This window comes from Ambystoma mexicanum, chromosome 5q (assembly GCF_040938575.1).
Source record: "Ambystoma mexicanum isolate Mex_15411 chromosome 5q, UKY_AmexF1_1, whole genome shotgun sequence".
NCBI lineage: Eukaryota > Metazoa > Chordata > Amphibia > Caudata > Ambystomatidae > Ambystoma > Ambystoma mexicanum.
This window is the reverse complement of record NC_090933.1, coordinates 1,055,894,394-1,055,918,459: the sequence shown is the minus strand read 5'-3', so window position 1 is coordinate 1,055,918,459 and position 24,066 is coordinate 1,055,894,394. Positions and strand designations below refer to the sequence as shown.

At 48.0% G+C, this 24,066-nt stretch overlaps 1 protein-coding gene across 4 annotated transcripts in view; it reads right to left on the bottom strand.

The window, feature by feature from the left end:
- Positions 1-24,066, bottom strand: part of COL14A1 (collagen type XIV alpha 1 chain) — a 699,289-nt gene that overhangs the window by 342,625 nt on the left and 332,598 nt on the right. For all 4 annotated transcript variants that reach the window (XM_069621559.1, XM_069621558.1, XM_069621560.1 and 1 more), the window contains 2 exons: positions 5,139-5,278; positions 2,389-2,521 (listed from right to left, as the gene is read on the bottom strand). In XM_069621559.1, coding sequence (XP_069477660.1) covers positions 2,389-2,521; positions 5,139-5,278 — 273 coding nt within the window. The remainder of the gene's footprint in view (positions 1-2,388; positions 2,522-5,138; positions 5,279-24,066) is intronic.

The window sequence follows — 24,066 nt, the reverse complement described above, 5'->3', positions numbered from 1 at the left end:
AAATGGTTCACCAGGAGTGGTTCGACAATGGAGTGTGGTTCAAAATGATGAGTCCACTGGTTCCCGTTGACCAATGCTAGGATCCTCCAGCAATTCGACTAGAGCTTCGATGCAAAGTCCTAGTGATTCAGGGCCTGTTGCGCCGGTTGGAAGTTGTATGCATGGTGTGGTGGTGCTTGTGCCGGATAGCTGCTGGCGATGTGGTGTCAAGCCGGTTCGATGATACCAGCATGTTGGTTTGAGGTTCGAGAGGGTGCCAAAGGCAGCACCAATTGATCATTCGGCTTCGAATGTGGTGAACATGACTCCAATTTGGTTTGATCAGTTTTGGGTGATGAAAACAGGGATCCTGGCTGTTCTGGCTCTCGGGATGCTGTGAGAGCCACTGCAGAGGGTTCTGGAACAAAGTGAGTCCTTTCAGTCTCTGCTCTCTCAGCTTTGAAGCTTCTCCCCAGTCTCTGCCCAAATCTTCACTAAGTCATACCGTTCTTCATGTATTCAGCCCCAATCTGGAATCTGTTACTTGGGAGTGCTAAGAGAAGCCTCCTGAAAAGTGTTCCGGTAATAACTGATTTCATCAATTCCTCACTTAGGGATTGCAAATCACTTCCAAAACTTAAGCAGGTGATTAACCGTCAAATCATAGGAAGCCCATCATGGGCACAGATATCCTCTATAACCTCTGACCTGATGCAGGCCTCCATTGTGTGGCCCTGGTTCTTGAATTTGAAGTCACCACCGTTTTCTCAAATGCCACTGCCTTCTGGTTATTATTAGTCCTGCTCCAATCACCATCTAAGAGGAAGCAAAATCCTGCACGTGGATGTCCATGAAGAGGTGTTCACCAGATGGGTCCTGGGGCAGGCGCTTGTCTTCATTCTATTGGATCTCTCAGTAGCCTTTGATATAGAATATACTGCATCTGCATTGAACTTGCCGATTTGCTGGCCATAATGTGAAGTCAGGTGCCCGTAAAGGAACTTGGGTGAATGGAGGTTGATGGGTGTCTAAAGGGTAAATGTCTTCGATCTGAGTTTGCATGGCACTGTAGCCAGATGCTGGCAATCAGTGAATACCGAATGACCTCTACTGTCTCACCAATGGGTGGCACTGGCCAAGTTCAATGCTTAAAACCGCCACAGTTGCGGTGGGAATGCGGGATTCAAGCAAGAACAAGTAAATATAACTATGAGCTAAATAATATACAGTCTAAACTGATTGGCCATTTTAAATAGTGAAACTATATTAACTAGTTAGCACTTGAATGTAATGACAGGGATAAAAATGTGAGACATCAGATAAAAACATCCTTAAGCATTTGATTTATAAAAAAAAGATTGAAATCCAAAGGGCATCAACAATAGACCAATTAGCTAACTCAAGTGGAAGTTAGCAAAGAAATAAAAATGTGCAAACCGATATTTTCGGGTATTGCACACTCACAAGCGGAAGGAATAGCAGAGATTGAAGGAGTGCAGAAGGAGAATGAGCCATGTTGGCAGATCAGTGATTTGTAAAATAGCAAAATGAATAATCAATCACAATGGTAATTTTCTTTTTTATATTTAAAAAGAATGTATCTTAGTTCAACAAAGCAAACACACATACAGCACAAGTGCATGTACACAGAATGCGCTGGCAGCACCTCTTGCAATGATATGATAGGCGGACAGATAGCGCCATTTGGCAGGTATTGGCAAGTTATCACCCTGGACTGTACGAGTAGCCAATCAAGTGCTCTGCAAGTAGACTCTATTTAACAGTCTAATCTAGCATTCCAGGCAGCCCGTTGGTGGCACCGCCTTTTCCTCGCACTCAGGTATTCCGTCACCCACTGAACCAAAGTAGCTCACAATCTTATGTGCCTTTGCTCCTCCCCCACAACCACCATCTGCCCCTCTGCCGTTATGGAGCGTTTCCATGGTGGCCATTTTAGCTGTAGATAGTTTTGAGGGAACGAAAGAGTTGGACACTCGGCAAAAACTGTTTTTCCTTAAAAACTTTGATCGTACACTAGAGTGCCAATAGAAAGAATCCTTTTATTGACGCCCTCGCTGTACCTAGGCCTATGAACTGTGGCAGTGGGCCATTATCACCAAGTCCAGACCTCTACTGAAGGGATTATTAGCTAAGCAGCCTGCACTGAAATTCGTTCTACATGAACCAAGATCATTGTAGATATCCTAAAAAAACTTAAAGGATTTCACTTTTCATTGTAGTGGAATTTACAAATAATTCTGTTTTAAAAAGTATTCGAGATTGTTTTGTTACTAGCCAGAAAATGTCACTATGCACTAGGATACAGATATTGAAATTGTCTCTCGTAGCGTACAAAACACAATGAGTTTGGTGCTTGAAAGTAGGGAATAGAACCGCAGTGGGACTTACATGTGGTCGCAAGGACCGCAACGGCATCACTTTCACTTTCATCACTGAAAATGGCGGATAGCGAGACTTCGTACTCCGTTTTGTGTAGCAGGTCATCTATGATGTAGCTGTTCTCTTCGCCGTTCAAGACAATCTAAAATACAAAATCTGGAGTAAGAAACATATCTAACACAGTGTCATATTCTCCAACACAGTGTATATGTTGAATCCTCAGTATGTTGAATCCTCAGTTCACCAGAAAATATTGAGGACACCGTTGGCCTGCAGAGTACGAAGAGGAGGGGTGCGGTGACAATGGGTGACAATGAGGAGCATTTTGTAACAAAGTGGAGTGTAAAAACGGTTTAGGGTGGCCTGACTTTCCGTTACTCTACTATGCCATCCTGAGGGCACAGAAGAGCAGCAAAGACGAGATAGCACCTCCGCTTAGCGTTCCTCCTCAAGCTTAGCACAGCATTTCGTTTTACGCCTGCATGGGATTTGCAACACAAAATTCCAGTGGAATACGGCTTGATTTTACACCTGGTGTATATCGCAGACAGATTTTATTGGAATCATTATAAAACACTATTTGCAGGAAGTGTTTTATTTCTCTCAAGGCGGAGAGTAAAGAAAGAAAGGGTAAAGGCGATTTCGCCTCGCTTTACTGTTGACATTTACATTCTGCTTCGAGAGTGTTGAAAATTGCATGCAGGAGACCAGCAGCAAGTGTTGGTTCTCCCCTATATTCAATTTCCATCGAATTTAAAATTATATGACAGGTTTTTAAAACGAACTTGTTACCCAGACGTTTCTAAGCGCAGACCCGGGGAATCGAACCTTTATTGCTCCGTGTTGTCTTTCTTCCAAGGAGAGCACTCTGCCACTGAGCTATCCTCCCAGGATGAGATCACCCCAATGTGTTGACTGGAGCTTTGAAACAGGCAACACGGATCATAACACTTTTTCATATGTTTTCCATGCCCTTGTTATACCCTCCCTCCTGTTATCAGAGTTGTGATGCACCAAAGGGGGTCCCATACATGTGTGTATGTATCAGTGGATTAACAGAGTTGCTAGCACACAGCACATCAGGGGCCAAGCTATGGAAACTGCACGGGGTGGTGAAAATCAGAACTTAAATTGCTCGTCGAGGATATTTTTCTGCAATGGTTATAAAATGAGCAAAGAATTATTCCGCATAGTGGCAGCAAATTGCCCTGAGCGCACGTGTCATGCTTTTTTCGGACATTGAGTGAACCCAAAATTGATTTTATGGTGTAACAAATATTTTACTACTGACTCTGCGCCATACAGAAACTGTGAATCGGTGCAAGTGCAATTGTGTACAATATTAGCATTAGAGCAAAAATGTCCCTTTTGTGCAACAAAAAAAAAACATTCAATGCATTTTTGCACCTAGGCAATATTTGCTGCAGGGGTAATAGGGCACAGCATTAACACTATGGCCAACCTTTCCCCGGAGCACAAATGTACTGGAAACGTCTGTATGAGTTTTTCAGCGGCTAACCACCTCTAGTTCACACATATGAGCGAATCAACGCTCCGTTCCCCCAACCAGAGGTCAAAGTGGGCAGATCCTAAAGGTCACGACGTTCACTTCCTTTTCAGGGAAATCCTCCATCACTCTCCTACTTAATGTGACCGGGCGCACCATTCCAGGATGGCAGGGAAGGGCAAATTATTTCTTTACTTCCAGTGGTCGAAGTGGGAGGGAGCGTTTGGGAGCAGTGCTCCTCTACTTTTTAAAATTAAGTTTACTGTTCCTATACTTCTATTTTTAAAGGAAATCGTTCCAGAATGGTTTTGTTTTAAAATAAAGTGTAGGATTAAGTTAAAACTTGCACTTCAGTGCACTTCTGTCATACAGGGGAGTTGAACTTGGACCCTGCTGGTAACACGCCAGTGTCTCACCATACTTTTTTCTTTATTTGTATATGGTACTTGGGACCTAATGGAGCGGGCACACAGCTCTGCTCAGCATTGATGTATGCTTGTCTTCTGCAATTAAGCATTGCAGCTTAATTAATCTGACCCATCCGGTCAGATAGCACATAGAGTAGAGCGCTCGCTTTGACATCTGTGTGCAGAGCCAGCTGACGGAGTTTTGAATCCTGCCAGAGCCAAATTCAGCCTTTCATCCTTCCCAGGTCAATAAATGAGCACCACACACCATGGGTAATAATAAGCAGCGCTCAGGTGCCTGAGGGTTCGTAGGGCTATATAAATGCAAAATTATAATTATTATGACTGCAGACACAGCATCTGCACACGTAATGGGCGTGGGGTGTGTGCGTTTATCTATAGTCCTGGGCACGCCTCTTAGGGGGTGCAAATGGTGAGTGACAGGAAGGGGGTGGCTGCTTAAAACTGCATGCTGTGGGGGACAATGGCAAACGAATGGTGATCATTTAATTACATTTTCTTTCATTGTGTTTTCGTCGTTCTTGATACTACTGTTGTAAAACACAGCAGTGTGGGGTGGAGGAAGGAAGCAGGTATGTGGTTTGAATTGGGGGTGAGCATGAGGTCGGTGGTGAGAGGGGAGATGCAGGGAGAAGAAGGGGACGGGTCGGCAGGAAGGTCGTTGTACTACTATTTGTTGACCCTTTGACCCGTGCCTCAAGCCTAACAACAGTTTAGTGACGTGTGTTTAGGATCATTTTTGTTTGTACAAAGATTTGAAATGTATGCGTTTGGAGATTTGAAAAAACATATATTCTAAGTCGGTAAAGTGTGTGCCACATCACCTCTTCCGGTTTCCCGCCATTCAGAGGGATCCAGGTCAGTCTGTACATCACTACATCAGAGGAAAATGGCTGCCACACGGCCCGGAAGCTTTCGCTTGAGATCTCACGGATGTCCAGGCTCCGAGGAGAAGGGACTTTTTCTGCCATCCACAGTGTCGTTGTGTTGCAAAAGGAATAAACAAAAACACAGAGACAGTTACAATGTGCAAAGTAGGAATTCGGAATCAGTTAAGCCTAATAAATAAACTGGCAGTCTTCTGAAGAGCGTGCGTCCTGTGCAAGTAAAGGTAGCGTGTTTGACTCAACCGGCTTTTGTAACTCTGCTCATTGAAGTTCTGTGAGCCTATCAGATGAAAGTGAGTGGGTACAGTGTTGCAGCACGTCTGAATACCGCATTGAAAGGCAGAGGCTCTGGATTTTGGAGCATATTCATTCTTAGCAGCCTTTTGAAAGTTGGGCCAACAATTGGGATATGGGCAACTTGGGCTTTAACTACGTTCCACATGTTACAATCAACCGCCATTTCCACAATCTCCCGCACCTCCCTGTCTCCATCCCGTGGTCCCATGCCCCTTCTTTGCTCTCTCCCTCGCCTCCCTTCCAACATCCCTTTGGCACCCACCTTTTTCTGCCCGCCTCCCCATCTTCTGTGCTTTCTTCACCCAACCCACCTTCATTTGCTGTGTCACCCTACAGACATAGGGGGTCCTTTCTGTGAATAGCCACTGCTGCCGACCCTCCTCTGCCCACCTGCATTTATTTTTGGAATTTTCAACCTATCTTTTATTGGCTGGGTACTAATGGCCATAATGGCTTCTGGGGCGGACTGTACCATGTGGGAACAGCCCACGGAACTGGTAATGCACATTCTTCACTCGGGCCATTACCTTAAGATAGCGAGCTCCATACAGCCCTTCTCTGAAGCCATTATGGCCTAGTGTGAACCGGACTTGTCCCTCTCAGTCAATCTGAATGTGCGCTGGAGCTGCTCATACAAGCCCACTTTCAAAATATTCTGACAGCTACTTCGTCTCACACCTCCCTTTTGCCAACTGGCTGTTACTCCTTTCACTTTGTACCAACCTTTTAAAAAAATTGATTTGCCTTTGTTTTTCGAATCCTTCTCCAATCTGGCGTCTCACTTCCTCGCATTGGAAATGGAAAGTGGCTCTTTCTTTTTTTTTTGTGAAAGTGTCCATTTCTCTTTCCAGTGGCAGGCATTCTCTTTCATGATGGTAAACCTATTTGTAATCTGAGTGCCATGTGTTTACAGGGCAACTTAGTTTGTATAATGGAAACAAAGCTGCTGGCTGCTTGAGACAGGCACTATCAATACCTACAGCCCTGGGACCAGTTACATTTGAGTTGCTGACTGTTACTTAAGCAATAAGCCCTGATCCGGGGGGGTGGGGGGTGTATTATTGTGTCAGGTAATGCCCAAGGGCCCATCGTTACAGGCCCGAGCGAAGTCGCTTCTCCCTTTGCATGGCGGCCCCTCGAGGAAGGAACCCAGAGGGATGCAGCGGCAACCAGAGCCTTGTCGGGCTGGTAGGGACCTATCGAGGGGCAATGGTATTGGTATGGTATTGTTTATTTATAAAGCTCCTATATACAAGCAAGTGTTTCAAAGTGCTTTGTAACAATCTGATCATCCCTCACCGGGTACTAATAGCCAGTATGGCCCTCCATAGCCAGTATTATCGCCTCAGAATATTAACTTTATTCATATATCTTGAATTGTAATTTTTATGCAATCTGTACATTTAATGCAAGGTTTGAGGTGCATCGGGATTGTCATATCCCAGCCTGCATTCAAACAGGGAAATGATGGACTTCATTGGTTAGAAAGACAGACTATTTCTATCTTACAGTTGAAATAACAGAGAAGAAAGTAGAGTTTGTTTAATTAAAAACAACAAAAACTATCTTGAAGATATGATATATTTATTAAGATAACTCATACTAGCGGTTAGTTATCAAGAACTCACAGGTCCCTTCCCCAGGCTGTTCTTTGAGTTTCCCTTATTGAGGAACCTCATGTGGGGGATTCCTCCAACTGAACATTAACATGTTAAACAGTGCAGACACTCAACATGAATATTTGCTTTTTTAAAACTTTACCCTTTCCTTCTGACTAACGAGGTATTCCCAAGGATGTAATTTAGCAGCAGCAGTTGCTACCCCTGGCTTGTCCTTTGGTACCCCAGACATTGCCGTTGCCCACCCCTAGTGTGCAAGGGTCAGGAGGCAAAAAGGGATCAAATGCACTGTGAAGCATGCGGCTGCGCAAGGAGAGGTTAAACATCACTCAAGGGATCACATGCACTTAGTGAAGTGCCTCTGAAGCATGAGACTGTGCTAGGAGAGGTTAAACATCACTGCAGGGATTCCATGCACTTAGTGAAGTGCCTCTGAAGCATGAGACTGTGCAAGGAGAGGTTAAAGATCACTGCAGGGATCCCATGCACTTAGTGAAGTGCCTCTGAAGCATGCAACTGTGCTAGGAGAGGTTAAACATCACTGCAGGGATTCCATGCACTTAGTGAAGTGCCTCTGATACATGAGACTGTGCAAGGAGAGGTTAAAGATCACTGCAGGGATCCCATGCACTTAGTGAAGTGCCTATGAAGCATGAGACTGTGCTAGGAGAGGTTAAAGATCACTGCAGGGATTCCATGCACGTAGTGAAGTGCCTCTGAAGAATGAGACTGTGCAAGGAGAGGTTAAACATTACTGCAGGGATCCCATGCACTTAGTGAAGTGCCTATGAAGTATGAGACTGTGCTAGGAGAGGTTAAACATCACTCCAGGGATCCCATGCACTTAGTGAAGTGCCTCTGAATCATATGTCTGTGCAGGTAGAGGTTAAACATCACTGCAGGGATCCCATGCACTTAGTGTAGTGCCTCTGAAGCATGCGACTGTGCAAGGAGAGGTTAAACATCACTGCAGGGATCCCATGCACTTAGTGAAGTGCCTCTGAATCATATGTCTGTGCAAGTAGAGGTTAAACATCACTGCAGGGATCCCATGCACTTAGTGTAGTGCCTCTGAAGCATGCGACTGTGCAAGGAGAGGTTAAACATCACTGCAGGGATCCCATGCACTTAGTGTAGTGCCTCTGAAGCATATGACTGTGCAAGGAGAAGTAAAATATCACAGCAGGGATCCCATGCACTGAGGGAAATCCCTCAGAAGCATGAGACTGTGCAAGGAGAGGTTAAACATCACTGCAGGGATCCCATGCACTGAGGGAATTGCCTCAGAAGCATGAGACTGTGCAAGGAGAGGTTAAACATCACTGCAGGGATCCCATGCACTGATGGACTTGCCTCAGAAGCATGAGACTGTGCAAGGAGAGGTTAAACATTACTGCAGGGATCCCATGCACTTAGTGAAGTGCCTCTGAAGCATGAGACTGTGCAAGGAGAGGTCAAACATCACTGCAGGGATCCCATGCACTGATGGACGTGCCACTGAAGCATGAGACTGTGCTAGGAGAGGTTAAACATCACTGCAGGGATCCCATGCACTGAGGGAATTTCCTCAGAAGCATGAGACTGTGGAAGGAGAGGTTAAACATCACTGCAGGGATCCCATGCACTGAGGGGATTTCCTCAGAAGCATGAGACTGTGCAAGGAGAGGTTAAACATCACTGCAGGGATCCCATGCACTGTGGGAATTTCCTCAGAAGCATGAGACTGTGCAAGGAGAGGTTAAACATCACTGCAGGGATCCTATGCACTGAGAGAAGTGCCTCTGAAGCATGAGACTGTGCAAGGAGAGGTTAAACATCACTGCAGGGATTCCATGCACTGAGAGAAGTGCCTCTGAAGCATGAGACTGTGCTAGGAGAGGTTAAACATCACTGCAGGGATTACATGCACATAGTGAAGTGCCTCTGAAGCATGAGACTGTGCTAGGAGAGGTTAAACATCACTGCAGGGATCCCATGCACTGATGGACGTGCCTCTGAAGCATGAGACTGTGCAAGGAGAGGTTAAACATCACTGCACGGATCCCATGCACTGAGAGAAGTGCCTCTGAAGCATGAGACTGTGCAAGGAGAGGTTAAACATCACTGCAGGGATCCCATGCACTTAGTGTAGTGCCTCTGAAGCATGCGACTGTGCAAGGAGAGGTTAAACAACACTGCGGGGATCCCATGCACTTAGTGTAGTGCCTCTGAAGCATATGTCTGTGCAAGGAGATGTAAAATATCACTGCAGGGATCCCATGCACTGAGGGAAATCCCTCAGAAGCATGAGACTGTGCAAGGAGAGGTTAAACATCTCTGCAGGGATCTCATGCACTGAGGGAATTGCCTCAGAAGCATGAGACTGTGCAAGGAGAGGTTAAATATCACTGCACGGATCCCATGCACTGAGAGAAGTGCCTCTGAAGCATGAGACTGTGCAAGGAGAGGTTAAACATCACTGCAGGGATCCCATGCACTTAGTGTAGTGCCTCTGAAGCATGCGACTGTGCAAGGAGAGGTTAAAGATCACTGCAGGGATACCATGCACTTAGTGTAGTGCCTCTGAAGCATATGTCTGTGCAAGGAAAGGTAAAATATCACTGCAGGGATCCCATGCACTGAGGGAAATTCCTCAGAAGCATGAGACTGTGCAAGGAGAGGTTAAACATCACTGCAGGGATCCCATGCACTGATGGACTTGCCTCAGAAGCATGAGACTGTGCAGGGAGAGGTTAAATATCACTGCACGGATCCCATGCACTGATGGACGTGCCTCTGAAGCATGAGACTGTGCAAGGTGAGGTTAAACATCACTGCACAGATCCCATGCACTGAGAGAAGTGCCTCTGAAGCATGAGACTGTGCAAGGAGAGGTCAAACATCACTGCAGGGATCCCATGCACTGATGGACGTGCCACTGAAGCATGAGACTGTGCTAGGAGAGGTTAAACATCACTGCAGGGATCCCATGCACTGAGGGAATTTCCTCAGAAGCATGAGACTGTGCTAGGAGAGGTTAAACATCACGGCAGGGATTCCATGCACTGAGAGAAGTGCCTCTGAAGCATGAGACTGTGCTAGGAGAGGTTAAACATCACTGCAGGGATTCCATGCACATAGTGAAGTGCCTCTGAAGCATGAGACTGTGCTAGGAGAGCTTAAGCATCACTGCAGGGATCCCATGCACTGAGAGAAGTGCCCCTGAAGCATGAGACTGTGCAAGGAGAGGTTAAACATCACTGCAGGGATCCCATGCACTGAGGGAATTGCCTCAGAAGCATGAGACTGTGAAAGGAGAGGTTAAACATAACTGCAGGGATTCCATGCACTTAGTGAAGTGCCTCTGAAGCATGAGACTGTGCAAGGAGAGGTTAAACATCACTGCAGGGATCCCATGCACTGAGGGAATTGCCTCAGAAGCATGAGACTGTGCAAGGAGAGGTTAAACATCACTGCAGGGATCCCATGCACTGAGGGAATTGCCTCAGAAGCATGAGACTGTGCAAGGAGAGGTTAAACATCACTGCAGGGATTCCATTCACTGAGAGAAGTGGCTCTGAAGCATGAGACTGTGCTAGGAGAGGTTAAACATCACTGCAGGGATTCCATGCACTTAGTGAAGTGCCTCTGAAGCATGAGACTGTGCTAGGAGAGGTTAAACATCACTGCAGGGATCCCATGCACTGATGGACGTGCCTATGAAGTATGAGACTGTGCTAGGAGAGGTTAAACATCACTCCAGGGATCCCATGCACTTAGTGAAGTGCCTCTGAATCATATGTCTGTGCAGGTAGAGGTTAAACATCACTGCAGGGATCCCATGCACTTAGTGTAGTGCCTCTGAAGCATGCGACTGTGCAAGGAGAGGTTAAACATCACTGCAGGGATCCCATGCACTTAGTGAAGTGCCTCTGAATCATATGTCTGTGCAAGTAGAGGTTAAACATCACTGCAGGGATCCCATGCACTTAGTGTAGTGCCTCTGAAGCATGCGACTGTGCAAGGAGAGGTTAAACATCACTGCAGGGATCCCATGCACTTAGTGTAGTGCCTCTGAAGCATATGACTGTGCAAGGAGAGGTAAAATATCACAGCAGGGATCCCATGCACTGAGGGAAATCCCTCAGAAGCATGAGACTGTGCAAGGAGAGGTTAAACATCACTGCAGGGATCCCATGCACTGAGGGAATTGCCTCAGAAGCATGAGACTGTGCAAGGAGAGGTTAAACATCACTGCAGGGATCCCATGCACTGATGGACTTGCCTCAGAAGCATGAGACTGTGCAAGGAGAGGTTAAACATTACTGCAGGGATCCCATGCACTTAGTGAAGTGCCTCTGAAGCATGAGACTGTGCAAGGAGAGGTCAAACATCACTGCAGGGATCCCATGCACTGATGGACGTGCCACTGAAGCATGAGACTGTGCTAGGAGAGGTTAAACATCACTGCAGGGATCCCATGCACTGAGGGAATTTCCTCAGAAGCATGAGACTGTGCAAGGAGAGGTTAAACATCACTGCAGGGATCCCATGCACTGAGGGAATTTCCTCCGAAGCATGAGACTGTGCAAGGAGAGGTTAAACATCACTGCAGGGATCCCATGCACTGTGGGAATTTCCTCAGAAGCATGAGACTGTGCAAGGAGAGGTTAAACATCACTGCAGGGATCCTATGCACTGAGAGAAGTGCCTCTGAAGCATGAGACTGTGCAAGGAGAGGTTAAACATCACTGCAGGGATTCCATGCACTGAGAGAAGTGCCTCTGAAGCATGAGACTGTGCTAGGAGAGGTTAAACATCACTGCAGGGATTACATGCACATAGTGAAGTGCCTCTGAAGCATGAGACTGTGCTAGGAGAGGTTAAACATCACTGCAGGGATCCCATGCACTGATGGACGTGCCTCTGAAGCATGAGACTGTGCAAGGAGAGGTTAAACATCACTGCACGGATCCCATGCACTGAGAGAAGTGCCTCTGAAGCATGAGACTGTGCAAGGAGAGGTTAAACATCACTGCAGGGATCCCATGCACTTAGTGTAGTGCCTCTGAAGCATGTGACTGTGCAAGGAGAGGTTAAACAACACTGCAGGGATCCCATGCACTTAGTGTAGTGCCTCTGAAGCATATGTCTGTGCAAGGAGAGGTAAAATATCACTGCAGGGATCCCATGCACTGAGGGAAATCCCTCAGAAGCATGAGACTGTGCAAGGAGAGGTTAAACATCACTGCAGGGATCCCATGCACTGAGGGAATTGCCTCAGAAGCATGAGACTGTGCAAGGAGAGGTTAAATATCACTGCACGGATCCCATGCACTGAGAGAAGTGCCTCTGAAGCATGAGACTGTGCAAGGAGAGGTTAAACATCACTGCAGGGATCCCATGCACTTAGTGTAGTGCCTCTGAAGCATGCGACTGTGCAAGGAGAGGTTAAACATCACTGCAGGGATACCATGCACTTAGTGTAGTGCCTCTGAAGCATATGTCTGTGCAAGGAAAGGTAAAATATCACTGCAGGGATCCCATGCACTGAGGGAAATTCCTCAGAAGCATGAGACTGTGCAAGGAGAGGTTAAACATCACTGCAGGGATCCCATGCACTGATGGACTTGCCTCAGAAGCATGAGACTGTGCAGGGAGAGGTTAAATATCACTGCACGGATCCCATGCACTGATGGACGTGCCTCTGAAGCATGAGACTGTGCAAGGTGAGGTTAAACATCACTGCACGGATCCCATGCACTGAGAGAAGTGCCTCTGAAGCATGAGACTGTGCAAGGAGAGGTCAAACATCACTGCAGGGATCCCATGCACTGATGGACGTGCCACTGAAGCATGAGACTGTGCTAGGAGAGGTTAAACATCACTGCATGGATCCCATGCACTGAGGGAATTTCCTCAGAAGCATGAGACTGTGCTAGGAGAGGTTAAACATCACGGCAGGGATTCCATGCACTGAGAGAAGTGCCTCTGAAGCATGAGACTGTGCTAGGAGAGGTTAAACATCACTGCAGGGATTCCATGCACATAGTGAAGTGCCTCTGAAGCATGAGACTGTGCTAGGAGAGCTTAAGCATCACTGCAGGGATCCCATGCACTGAGAGAAGTGCCCCTGAAGCATGAGACTGTGCAAGGAGAGGTTAAGCATCACTGCAGGGATCCCATGCACTGAGGGAATTGCCTCAGAAGCATGAGACTGTGAAAGGAGAGGTTAAACATCACTGCAGGGATTCCATGCACTTAGTGAAGTGCCTCTGAAGCATGAGACTGTGCAAGGAGAGGTTAAACATCACTGCAGGGATCCCATGCACTGAGGGAATTGCCTCAGAAGCATGGGACTGTGCAAGGAGAGGTTAAACATCACTGCAGGGATCCCATGCACTGAGGGAATTGCCTCAGAAGCATGAGACTGTGCAAGGAGAGGTTAAACATCACTGCAGGGATTCCATTCACTGAGAGAAGTGGCTCTGAAGCATGAGACTGTGCTAGGAGAGGTTAAACATCACTGCAGGGATTCCATGCACTTAGTGAAGTGCCTCTGAAGCATGAGACTGTGCTAGGAGAGGTTAAACATCACTGCAGGGATCCCATGCACTGATGGACGTGCCTCTGAAGCATGAGACTGTGCAAGGAGAGGTTAAACATCACTGCACGGATCCCATGCACTGAGAGAAGTGCCTCTGAAGCATGAGACTGTGCAAGGAGAGGTTAAACATCACTGCAGGGATCCCATGCACTGAGGGAATTGCCTCAGAAGCATTAGACTGTGCAAGGAGAGGTTAAACATCACTGCAGGGATTCCATGCACTTAGTGAAGTGCCTCTGAAGCATGAGACTGTGCTAGGAGAGGTTAAACATCACTGCAGGGATCCCATGCTCTTAGTGAAGTGCCTCTGAAGCATGCGACTGTGCTAGGAGAGGTTAAACATCACTGCACAGATCCCATGCACTGAGAGAAGTGCCTCTGAAGCATGAGACTGTGCTAAGAGACGTTAAACATCACTGCAGGGATTCCATGCACTTAGTGAAGTGCCTCTGAAGCATGAGACTGTGCTAGGAGAGGTTAAACATCACTGCAGGGATTCCATGCACTTAGTGAAGTGCCTCTGAAGCATGAGACTGTGCTAGGAGAGGTTAAACATCACTGCACAGATCCCATGCACTGAGAGAAGTGCCTCTGAAGCATGATACTGTGCAAGGAGAGGTTAAACATCACTGCAGGGATCCCATGCACTGAGGGAATTGCCTCAGAAGCATGAGACTGTGCAAGGAGAGGTTAAACATCACTGCAGGGATTCCATGCACTTAGTGAAGTGCCTCTGAAGCATGAGAATGTGCTAGGAGAGGTTAAACATCACTGCAGGGATCCCATGCACTTAGTGAAGTGCCTATGAAGCATGAGACTGTGCTAGGAGAGGTTACACATCACTGCAGGGATCCCATGCACTTAGTGAAGTGCCTATGAATCATATGTCTGTGCAAGGGGAGGTTAAACATCACTGCAGGGATCCCATGCACTTAGTGTAGTGCCTCTGAAGCATGAGACTGTGCAAGGAGAGGTAAATATCACTGCAGGGATCCCATGCACTGAGGGAATTGCCTCAGAAGCATGAGACTGTGCAAGGAGAGGTTAAACATCACTGCAGGGATCCCATGCACTGAGGGAATTGCCTCAGAAGCATGAGACTGTGCAAGGAGAGGTTAAACATCACTGCAGGGATCCCATGCACTTAGTGAAGTGCCTCTAAAGCATGAGACTGTGCTAGGAGAGGTTAAACATCACTGCAGGGATCCCATGCACTGAGGGAATTGCATCAGAAGCATGGGACTGTGCAAGGAGAGGTTAAACATCACTGCAGGGATCCCATGCACTTAGTGAAGTGCCTATGAAGCATGAGACTGTGCAAGGAGAGGTTAAACATCACTGCAGGGATCCCATGCACTTAGTGTAGTGCCTCTGAAGCATGTGACTGTGCAAGGAGAGGTTAAACATCACTGCAGGGATCCCATGCACTTAGTGTAGTGCCTCTGAAGCATGAGACTGTGCAAGGAGAGGTAGAATATCACTGCAGGGATCCCATGCACTGAGGGAATTGCCTCAGAAGCATGAGACTGTGCAAGGAGAGGTTAAACATCACTGCAGGGATCCCATGCACTGAGGGAATTGCCTCAGAAGCATGAGACTGTGCAAGGAGAGGTTAAACATCACTGCAGAGATCCCATGCACTGAGGGAATTTCCTCAGAAGCATGAGACTGTGCAAGGAGAGGTTAAACATCACTGCAGGGATCACATGCACTTAGTGAAGTGCCTCTAAAGCATGAGACTGTGCTAGGAGAGGTTAAACATCACTGCAGGGATCCCATGCACTGATGGACGTGCCTCTGAAGCATGAGACTGTGCAAGGTGAGGTTAAACATCACTGCACGGATCCCATGCACTGAGAGAAGTGCCTCTGAAGCATGAGACTGTGCAAGGAGAGGTTAAACATCACTGCAGGGATTCCATGCACTTAGTGAAGTGCCTCTGAAGCATGAGGCTGTGCTAGGAGAGGTTAAACATCACTGCAGGGATCCCATGCTCTTAGTGAAGTGCCTCTGAAGCATGTGACTGTGCTAGGAGAGGTTAAACATCACTGCACCGATCCCATGCACTGAGAGAAGTGCCTCTGAAGCATGAGACTGTGCAAGGAGAGGTTAAACATCACTGCAGGGATCCCATGCACTGAGGGAATTGCCTCAGAAGCATGAGACTGTGCAAGGAGAGGTTAAACATCACTGCAGGGATTCCATGCACTTAGTGAAGTGCCTCTGAAGCATGAGACTGTGCTAGGAGAGGTTAAACATCACTGCAGGGATCCCATGCACTTAGTGAAGTGCCTCTGGAGCATGAGACTGTGCAAGGAAAGGTCAAGCATCACTGCAGGGATCCCATGCACTGAGGGAAGTGCCTCTGAAGCATATGTCTGTGCAAGGAGAGGTTAAACATCACTGCAGGGATGCCATGCACTTAGTGTAGTGCCTCTGAAGCATGCAACTGTGCAAGGAGAGGTTAAACATCACTGCAGGGATCCCATGCACTTAGTGTAGTGCCTCTGAAGCATGAGACTGTGCAAGGAGAGGTAAAATATCACTGCAGGGATCCCATGCACTGAGGGAATTGCCTCAGAAGCATGAGACTGTGCAAGGAGAGGTTAAACATCACTGCAGGGATCCCATGCACTGAGGGAACTGCCTCAGAAGCATGAGACTGTGCAAGGAGAGGTTAAACATCACTGCAGAGATCCCATGCACTGAGGGAATTGCCTCAGAAGCATGAGACTGTGCAAGGAGAGGTTAAACATCACTGCAGGGATCCCATGCACTTAGTGAAGTGCCTCTAAAGCATGAGACTGTGCTAGGAGAGGTTAAACATCACTGCAGGGATCCCATGCACTGAGGGAATTGCATCAGAAGCATGGGACTGTGCAAGGAGAGGTTAAACATCACTGCAGGGATTCCATGCACTTAGTGAAGTGCCTCTGAAGCATGAGGCTGTGCTAGGAGAGGTTAAACATCACTGCAGGGATCCCATGCTCTTAGTGAAGTGCCTCTGAAGCATGTGACTGTGCTAGGAGAGGTTAAACATCACTGCACGGATCCCATGCACTGAGAGAAGTGCCTCTGAAGCATGAGACTGTGCAAGGAGAGGTTAAACATCACTCCAGGGATCCCATGCACTGAGGGAATTGCCTCAGAAGCATGAGACTGTGCAAGGAGAGGTTAAACATCACTGCAGGGATTCCATGCACTTAGCGAGGTGCCTCTGAAGCATGAGACTGTGCTAGGAGAGGTTAAACATCACTGCAAGGATCCCATGCACTTAGTGAAGTGCCTCTGGAGCATGAGACTGTGCAAGGAAAGGTCAAGCATCACTGCAGGGATCCCATGCACTGAGGGAAGTGCCTCTGAAGCATGTGACTGTGCAAGGAGAGGTTAAACATCACTCCAGGGATCCCATGCACTTAGTGAAGTGCCTATGAAGCATGAGACTGTGCTAGGAGAGGTTACACATCCCTACAGGGATCCCATGCACTTAGTGAAGTGCCTCTGAATCATATGTCTGTGCAAGGAGAGGTTAAACATCACTGCAGGGATTCCATGCACTTAGTGAAGTGCCTCTGAAGCATGCAACTGTGCAAGGAGAGGTTAAACATCACTGCAGGGATCCCATGCACTTAGTGTAGTGCCTCTGAAACATGAGACTGTGCAAGGAGAGGTAAAATATCACTGCAGGGATCCCATGCACTGAGGGAATTGCCTCAGAAGCATGAGACTGTGCAAGGAGAGGTTAAACATCACTGCAGGGATCCCATGCACTGAGGGTATTGCCTCAGAAGCATGAGACTGTGCAAGGAGAGGTTAAACATCACTGCAGGGATTCCATGCACTTAGTGAAGTGCCTCTGAAGCATGAGAATGTGCTAGGAGAGGTTAAACATCACTGCAGGGATCCCATGCACTGAGGGAACTGCCTCAGAAGCATGAGACTGTGCAAGGAGAGGTTAAACATCACTGCAGAGATCCCATGCACTGAGGGAATTGCCTCAGAAGCATGAGACTGTGCAAGGAGAGGTTAAACATCACTGCAGGGATCCCATGCACTTAGTGAAGTGCCTCTAAAGCATGAGACTGTGCTAGGAGAGGTTAAACATCACTGCAGGGATCCCATGCACTGAGGGAATTGCATCAGAAGCATGGGACTGTGCAAGGAGAGGTTAAACATCACTGCAGGGATTCCATGCACTTAGTGAAGTGCCTCTGAAGCATGAGGCTGTGCTAGGAGAGGTTAAACATCACTGCAGGGATCCCATGCTCTTAGTGAAGTGCCTCTGAAGCATGTGACTGTGCTAGGAGAGGTTAAACATCACTGCACGGATCCCATGCACTGAGAGAAGTGCCTCTGAAGCATGAGACTGTGCAAGGAGAGGTTAAACATCACTCCAGGGATCCCATGCACTGAGGGAATTGCCTCAGAAGCATGAAACTGTGCAAGGAGAGGTTAAACATCACTGCAGGGATTCCATGCACTTAGCGAGGTGCCTCTGAAGCATGAGACTGTGCTAGGAGAGGTTAAACATCACTGCAAGGATCCCATGCACTTAGTGAAGTGCCTCTGGAGCATGAGACTGTGCAAGGAAAGGTCAAGCATCACTGCAGGGATCCCATGCACTGAGGGAAGTGCCTCTGAAGCATGTGACTGTGCAAGGAGAGGTTAAACATCACTCCAGGGATCCCATGCACTTAGTGAAGTGCCTATGAAGCATGAGACTGTGCTAGGAGAGGTTACACATCCCTACAGGGATCCCATGCACTTAGTGAAGTGCCTCTGAATCATATGTCTGTGCAAGGAGAGGTTAAACATCACTGCAGGGATCCCATGCACTTAGTGTAGTGCCTCTGAAGCATGCAACTGTGCAAGGAGAGGTTAAACATCACTGCAGGGATCCCATGCACTTAGTGTAGTGCCTCTGAAACATGAGACTGTGCAAGGAGAGGTAAAATATCACTGCAGGGATCCCATGCACTGAGGGAATTGCCTCAGAAGCATGAGACTGTGCAAGGAGAGGTTAAACATCACTGCAGGGATCCCATGCACTGAGGGTATTGCCTCAGAAGCATGAGACTGTGCAAGGAGAGGTTAAACATCACTGCAGGGATTCCATGCACTTAGTGAAGTGCCTCTGAAGCATGAGAATGTGCTAGGAGAGGTTAAACATCACTGCAGGGATCCCATGCACTTAGTGAAGTGCCTATGAAGCATGAGACTGTGCTAGGAGAGGTTAAACATCACTGCAGGGATCCCATGCACTTAGTGAAGTGCCTATGAATCATATGTCTGTGCAAGGAGAGGTTAAACATCACTGCAGGGATCCCATGCACTTAGTGCAGTGCCTCTGAAGCATGTGACTGTGCAAGGAGAGGTTAAACATCACTGCAGGGATCCCATGCACTTAGTGTAGTGCCTCTGAAGCATGAGACTGTGCAAGGAGAGGTAAAATATCACTGCAGGGATCCCATGCACTGAGGGAATTGCCTCAGAAGCATGAGACTGTGCAAGGAGAGGTTAAACATCACTGCAGGGATCCCATGCACTTAGTGAAGTGCCTATGAAGCATGAGACTGTGCAAGGAGAGGTTAAACATCACTGCAGGGATCCCATGCACTTAGTGTAGTGCCTCTGAAGCATGTGACTGTGCAAGGAGAGGTTAAACATCACTGCAGGGATCCCATGCACTTAGTGTAGTGCCTCTGAAGCATGAGACTGTGCAAGGAGAGGTAGAATATCACTGCAGGGATCCCATGCACTGAGGGAATTGCCTCAGAAGCATGAGACTGTGCAAGGAGAGGTTAAACATCACTGCAGGGATCCCATGCACTGAGGGAATTGCCTCAGAAGCATGAGACTGTGCAAGGAGAGGCTAAACATCACTGCAGAGATCCCATGCACTGAGGGAATTCCCTCAGAAGCATGAGACTGTGCAAGGAGAGGTTAAACATCACTGCAGGGATCACATGCACTTAGTGAAGTGCCTCTAAAGCATGAGACTGTGCTAGGAGAGGTTAAACATCACTGCAGGGATCCCATGCACTGAGGGAATTGCATCAGAAGCATGGGACTGTGCAAGGAGAGGTTAAACATCACTGCAGGGATTCCATGCACTTAGTGAAGTGCCTCTGAAGCATGAGGCTGTGCTAGGAGAGGTTAAACATCACTGCAGGGATCCCATGCTCTTAGTGAAGTCCCTCTGAAGCATGTGACTGTGCTAGGAGAGGTTAAACATCACTGCACGGATCCCATGCACTGAGAGAAGTGCCTCTGAAGCATGAGACTGTGCAAGGAGAGGTTAAACATCACTCCAGGGATCCCATGCACTGAGGGAATTGCCTCAGAAGCATGAGACTGTGCAAGGAGAGGTTAAACATCACTGCAGGGATTCCATGCACTTAGCGAGGTGCCTCTGAAGCATGAGACTGTGCTAGGAGAGGTTAAACATCACTGCAGGGATCCCATGCACTGATGGACGTGCCTCTGAAGCATGAGACTGTGCAAGGTGAGGTTAAACATCACTGCACGGATCCCATGCACTGAGAGAAGTGCCTCTGAAGCATGAGACTGTGCAAGGAGAGGTTAAACATCACTGCAGGGATCCCGTGCACTGAGGGATTTGCCTCAGAAGCATGAGACTGTGCAAGGAGAGGTTAAACATCACTGCAGGGATTCCATGCACTTAGTGAAGTGCCTCTGAAGCATGAGGCTGTGCTAGGAGAGGTTAAACATCACTGCAGGGATCCCATGCTCTTAGTGAAGTGCCTCTGAAGCATGTGACTGTGCTAGGAGAGGTTAAACATCACTGCACGGATCCCATGCACTGAGAGAAGTGCCTCTGAAGCATGAGACTGTGCAAGGAGAGGTTAAACATCACTGCAGGGATCCCAGGCACTGAGGGAATTGCCTCAGAAGCATGAGACTGTGCAAGGAGAGGTTAAACATCACTGCAGGGATTCCATGCACTTAGTGAAGTGCCTCTGAAGCATGAGACTGTGCTAGGAGAGGTTAAACATCACTGCAGGGATCCCATGCACTTAGTGAAGTGCCTCTGGAGCATGAGACTGTGCAAGGAAAGGTCAAGCATCACTGCAGGGATCCCATGCACTGAGGGAAGTGCCTCTGAAGCATGTGACTGTGCAAGGAGAGGTTAAACATCACTCCAGGGATCCCATGCACTTAGTGAAGTGCCTATGAAGCATGAGACTGTGCTAGGAGAGGTTACACATCACTGCAGGGATCCCATGCACTTAGTGAAGTGCCTCTGAATCATATGTCTGTGCAAGGAGAGGTTAAACATCACTGCAGGGATGCCATGCACTTAGTGTAGTGCCTCTGAAGCATGCAACTGTGCAAGGAGAGGTTAAACATCACTGCAGGGATCCCATGCACTTAGTGTAGTGCCTCTGAAGCATGAGACTGTGCAAGGAGAGGTAAAATATCACTGCAGGGATCCCATGCACTGAGGGAATTGCCTCAGAAGCATGAGACTGTGCAAGGAGAGGTTAAACATCACTGCAGGGATCCCATGCACTGAGGGAATTGCCTCAGAAGCATGAGACTGTGCAAGGAGAGGTTAAACATCACTGCAGAGATCCCATGCACTGAGGGAATTGCCTCAGAAGCATGAGACTGTGCAAGGAGAGGTTAAACATCACTGCAGGGATCCCATGCACTTAGTGAAGTGCCTCTAAAGCATGAGACTGTGCTAGGAGAGGTTAAACATCACTGCAGGGATCCCATGCACTGAGGGAATTGCATCAGAAGCATGAGACTGTGCAAGGAGAGGTTAAACATCACTGCAGGGATTCCATGCACTTAGTGAAGTGCCTCTGAAGCATGAGGCTGTGCTAGGAGAGGTTAAACATCACTGCAGGGATCCCATGCTCTTAGTGAAGTGCCTCTGAAGCATGTGACTGTGCTAGGAGAGGTTAAACATCACTGCACGGATCCCATGCACTGGGAGAAGTGCCTCTGAAGCATGAGACTGTGCAAGGAGAGGTTAAACATCACTGCAGGGATTCCATGCACTTAGTGAGGTGCCTCTGAAGCATGAGACTGTGCTAGGAGAGGTTAAACATCACTGCAAGGATCCCATGCACTTAGTGAAGTGCCTCTGGAGCATGAGACTGTGCAAGGAAAGGTCAAGCATCACTGCAGGGATCCCATGCACTGAGGGAAGTGCCTCTGAAGCATGTGACTGTGCAAGGAGAGGTTAAACATCACTCCAGGGATCCCATGCACTTAGTGAAGTGCCTATGAAGCATGAGACTGTGCTAGGAGAGGTTACACATCACTACAGGGATCCCATGCACTTAGTGAAGTGCCTCTGAATCATATGTCTGTGCAAGGAGAGGTTAAACATCACTGCAGGGATCCCATGCACTTAGTGTAGTGCCTCTGAAGCATGCAACTGTGCAAGGAGAGGTTAAACATCACTGCAGGGATCCCATGCACTTAGTGTAGTGCCTCTGAAACATGAGACTGTGCAAGGAGAGGTTAAATATCACTGCAGGGATCCCATGCACTGAGGGAATTGCCTCAGAAGCATGAGACTGTGCAAGGAGAGGTTAAACATCACTGCAGGGATCCCATGCACTGATGGACTTGCCTCAGAAGCATGAGACTGTGCAAGGAGAGGTTAAACATCACTTCAGGGATCCCATGCACTTAGTGAAGTGCCTCTGAAGCATGAGACTGTGCACGGAGAGGTCAAACATCACTGCAGGGATCCCATGCACTGATGGACGTGCCACTGAAGCATGAGACTGTGCTAGGAGAGGTTAAACATCACTGCAGGGATCCCATGCACTGATGGACGTGCCTCTGAAGGATGAGACTGTGCAAGGAGAGGTTAAACATCACTGCAGGGATCCCATGCACTGAAAGAATTGCCTCAGAAGCATGAGACTGTGCAAGGAGAGGGTAAACATCACTGCAGGGATTCCATGCACTGAGAGAAGTGCCTCTGAAGCATGAGACTGTGCTAGGAGAGGTTAAACATCACTGCAGGGATTCCATGCACTTAGTGAAGTGCCTCTGAAGCATGAGACTGTGCTAGGAGAGGTTAAACATCACTGCAGGGATCCCATGCACTGATTGACGTGCCTCTGAAGCATGAGACTGTGCAAGGAGAGGTTAAACATCACTGCACGGATCCCATGCACTGAGAGAAGTGCCTCTGAAGCATGAGACTGTGCAAGGAGAGGGTAAACATCACTGCAGGGATCCCATGCACTGAGGGAATTGCCTCAGAAGCATGAGACTGTGCAAGGAGAGGTTAAACATCACTGCAGGGATTCCATGCACTTAGTGAAGTGCCTCTGAAGCATGAGACTGTGCAAGGAGAGGTTAAACATCACTGCAGGGATCCCATGCACTGAGGGAATTGCCTCAGAAGCATGAGACTGTGCAAGGAGAGGTTAAACATCACTTCAGGGATTCCATGCACTTAGTGAAGTGCCTCTGAAGCATGAGACTGTGCTAGGAGAGGTTAAACATCACTGCAGGGATCCCATGCACTTAGTGAAGTGCCTCTGAAGCACGAGACTGTGCAAGGAGAGGTCAAACATCACTGCAGGGATCCCGTGCACTGAGGGAAGTGCCTCTGAAGCATGTGACTGTGCAAGGAGAGGTTAAACATCACTAAAGGGATCCCGTGCACTGAGGGAATTGCCTCAGAAGCATGAGACTGTGCAAGGAGAGGTTAAACATCACTGCAGGGATCCAGTGCACTGAGGGAATTGCCTCAGAAGCATGAGACTGTGCAAGGAGAGGTCAAACATCTCTGCAGGGATCCCATGCACTGAGGGAATTGCCTCAGAAGCATGAGACTGTGCAAGGAGAGGTCGAACATCACTGCAGGGATCCCATGCACTGAGGGAATTGCCTCAGAAGCATGAGACTGTGCAAGGAGAGGTTAAACATCACTGCAGGGATCCCATGCACTTAGTGAAGTGCCTCCTCTAAAGCATGAGACTGTGCAAGAAGAGGTTAAACATCACTGCAGGGATCCCATGCACTTAGTGAAGTGCCTCTAAAGCATGAGACTGTGCAAGGAGAGGTTAAACATCACTGCAGGGATCCCATGCACTTAGTGAAGTGCCTCTAAAGCATGAGACTGTGCAAGGAGGGGTTAAACATCATTGCAGGGATCCCATGCACTGAGGGAATTGCCTCTGAAGCATGCGACTGTGCTAGGAGAGGTTAAACATCACTGCATGGATTCCATGCACTGATGGACTTGCCTCAGAAGCATGAGACTATGCAAGGAGAGGTCAAACACGGCTGCATGATTGTCACACTTCTGAATTCCACGTAAGAAATGAAGCAGCGCAAGTCTGTTTGCTTCACCAGGCGTCCT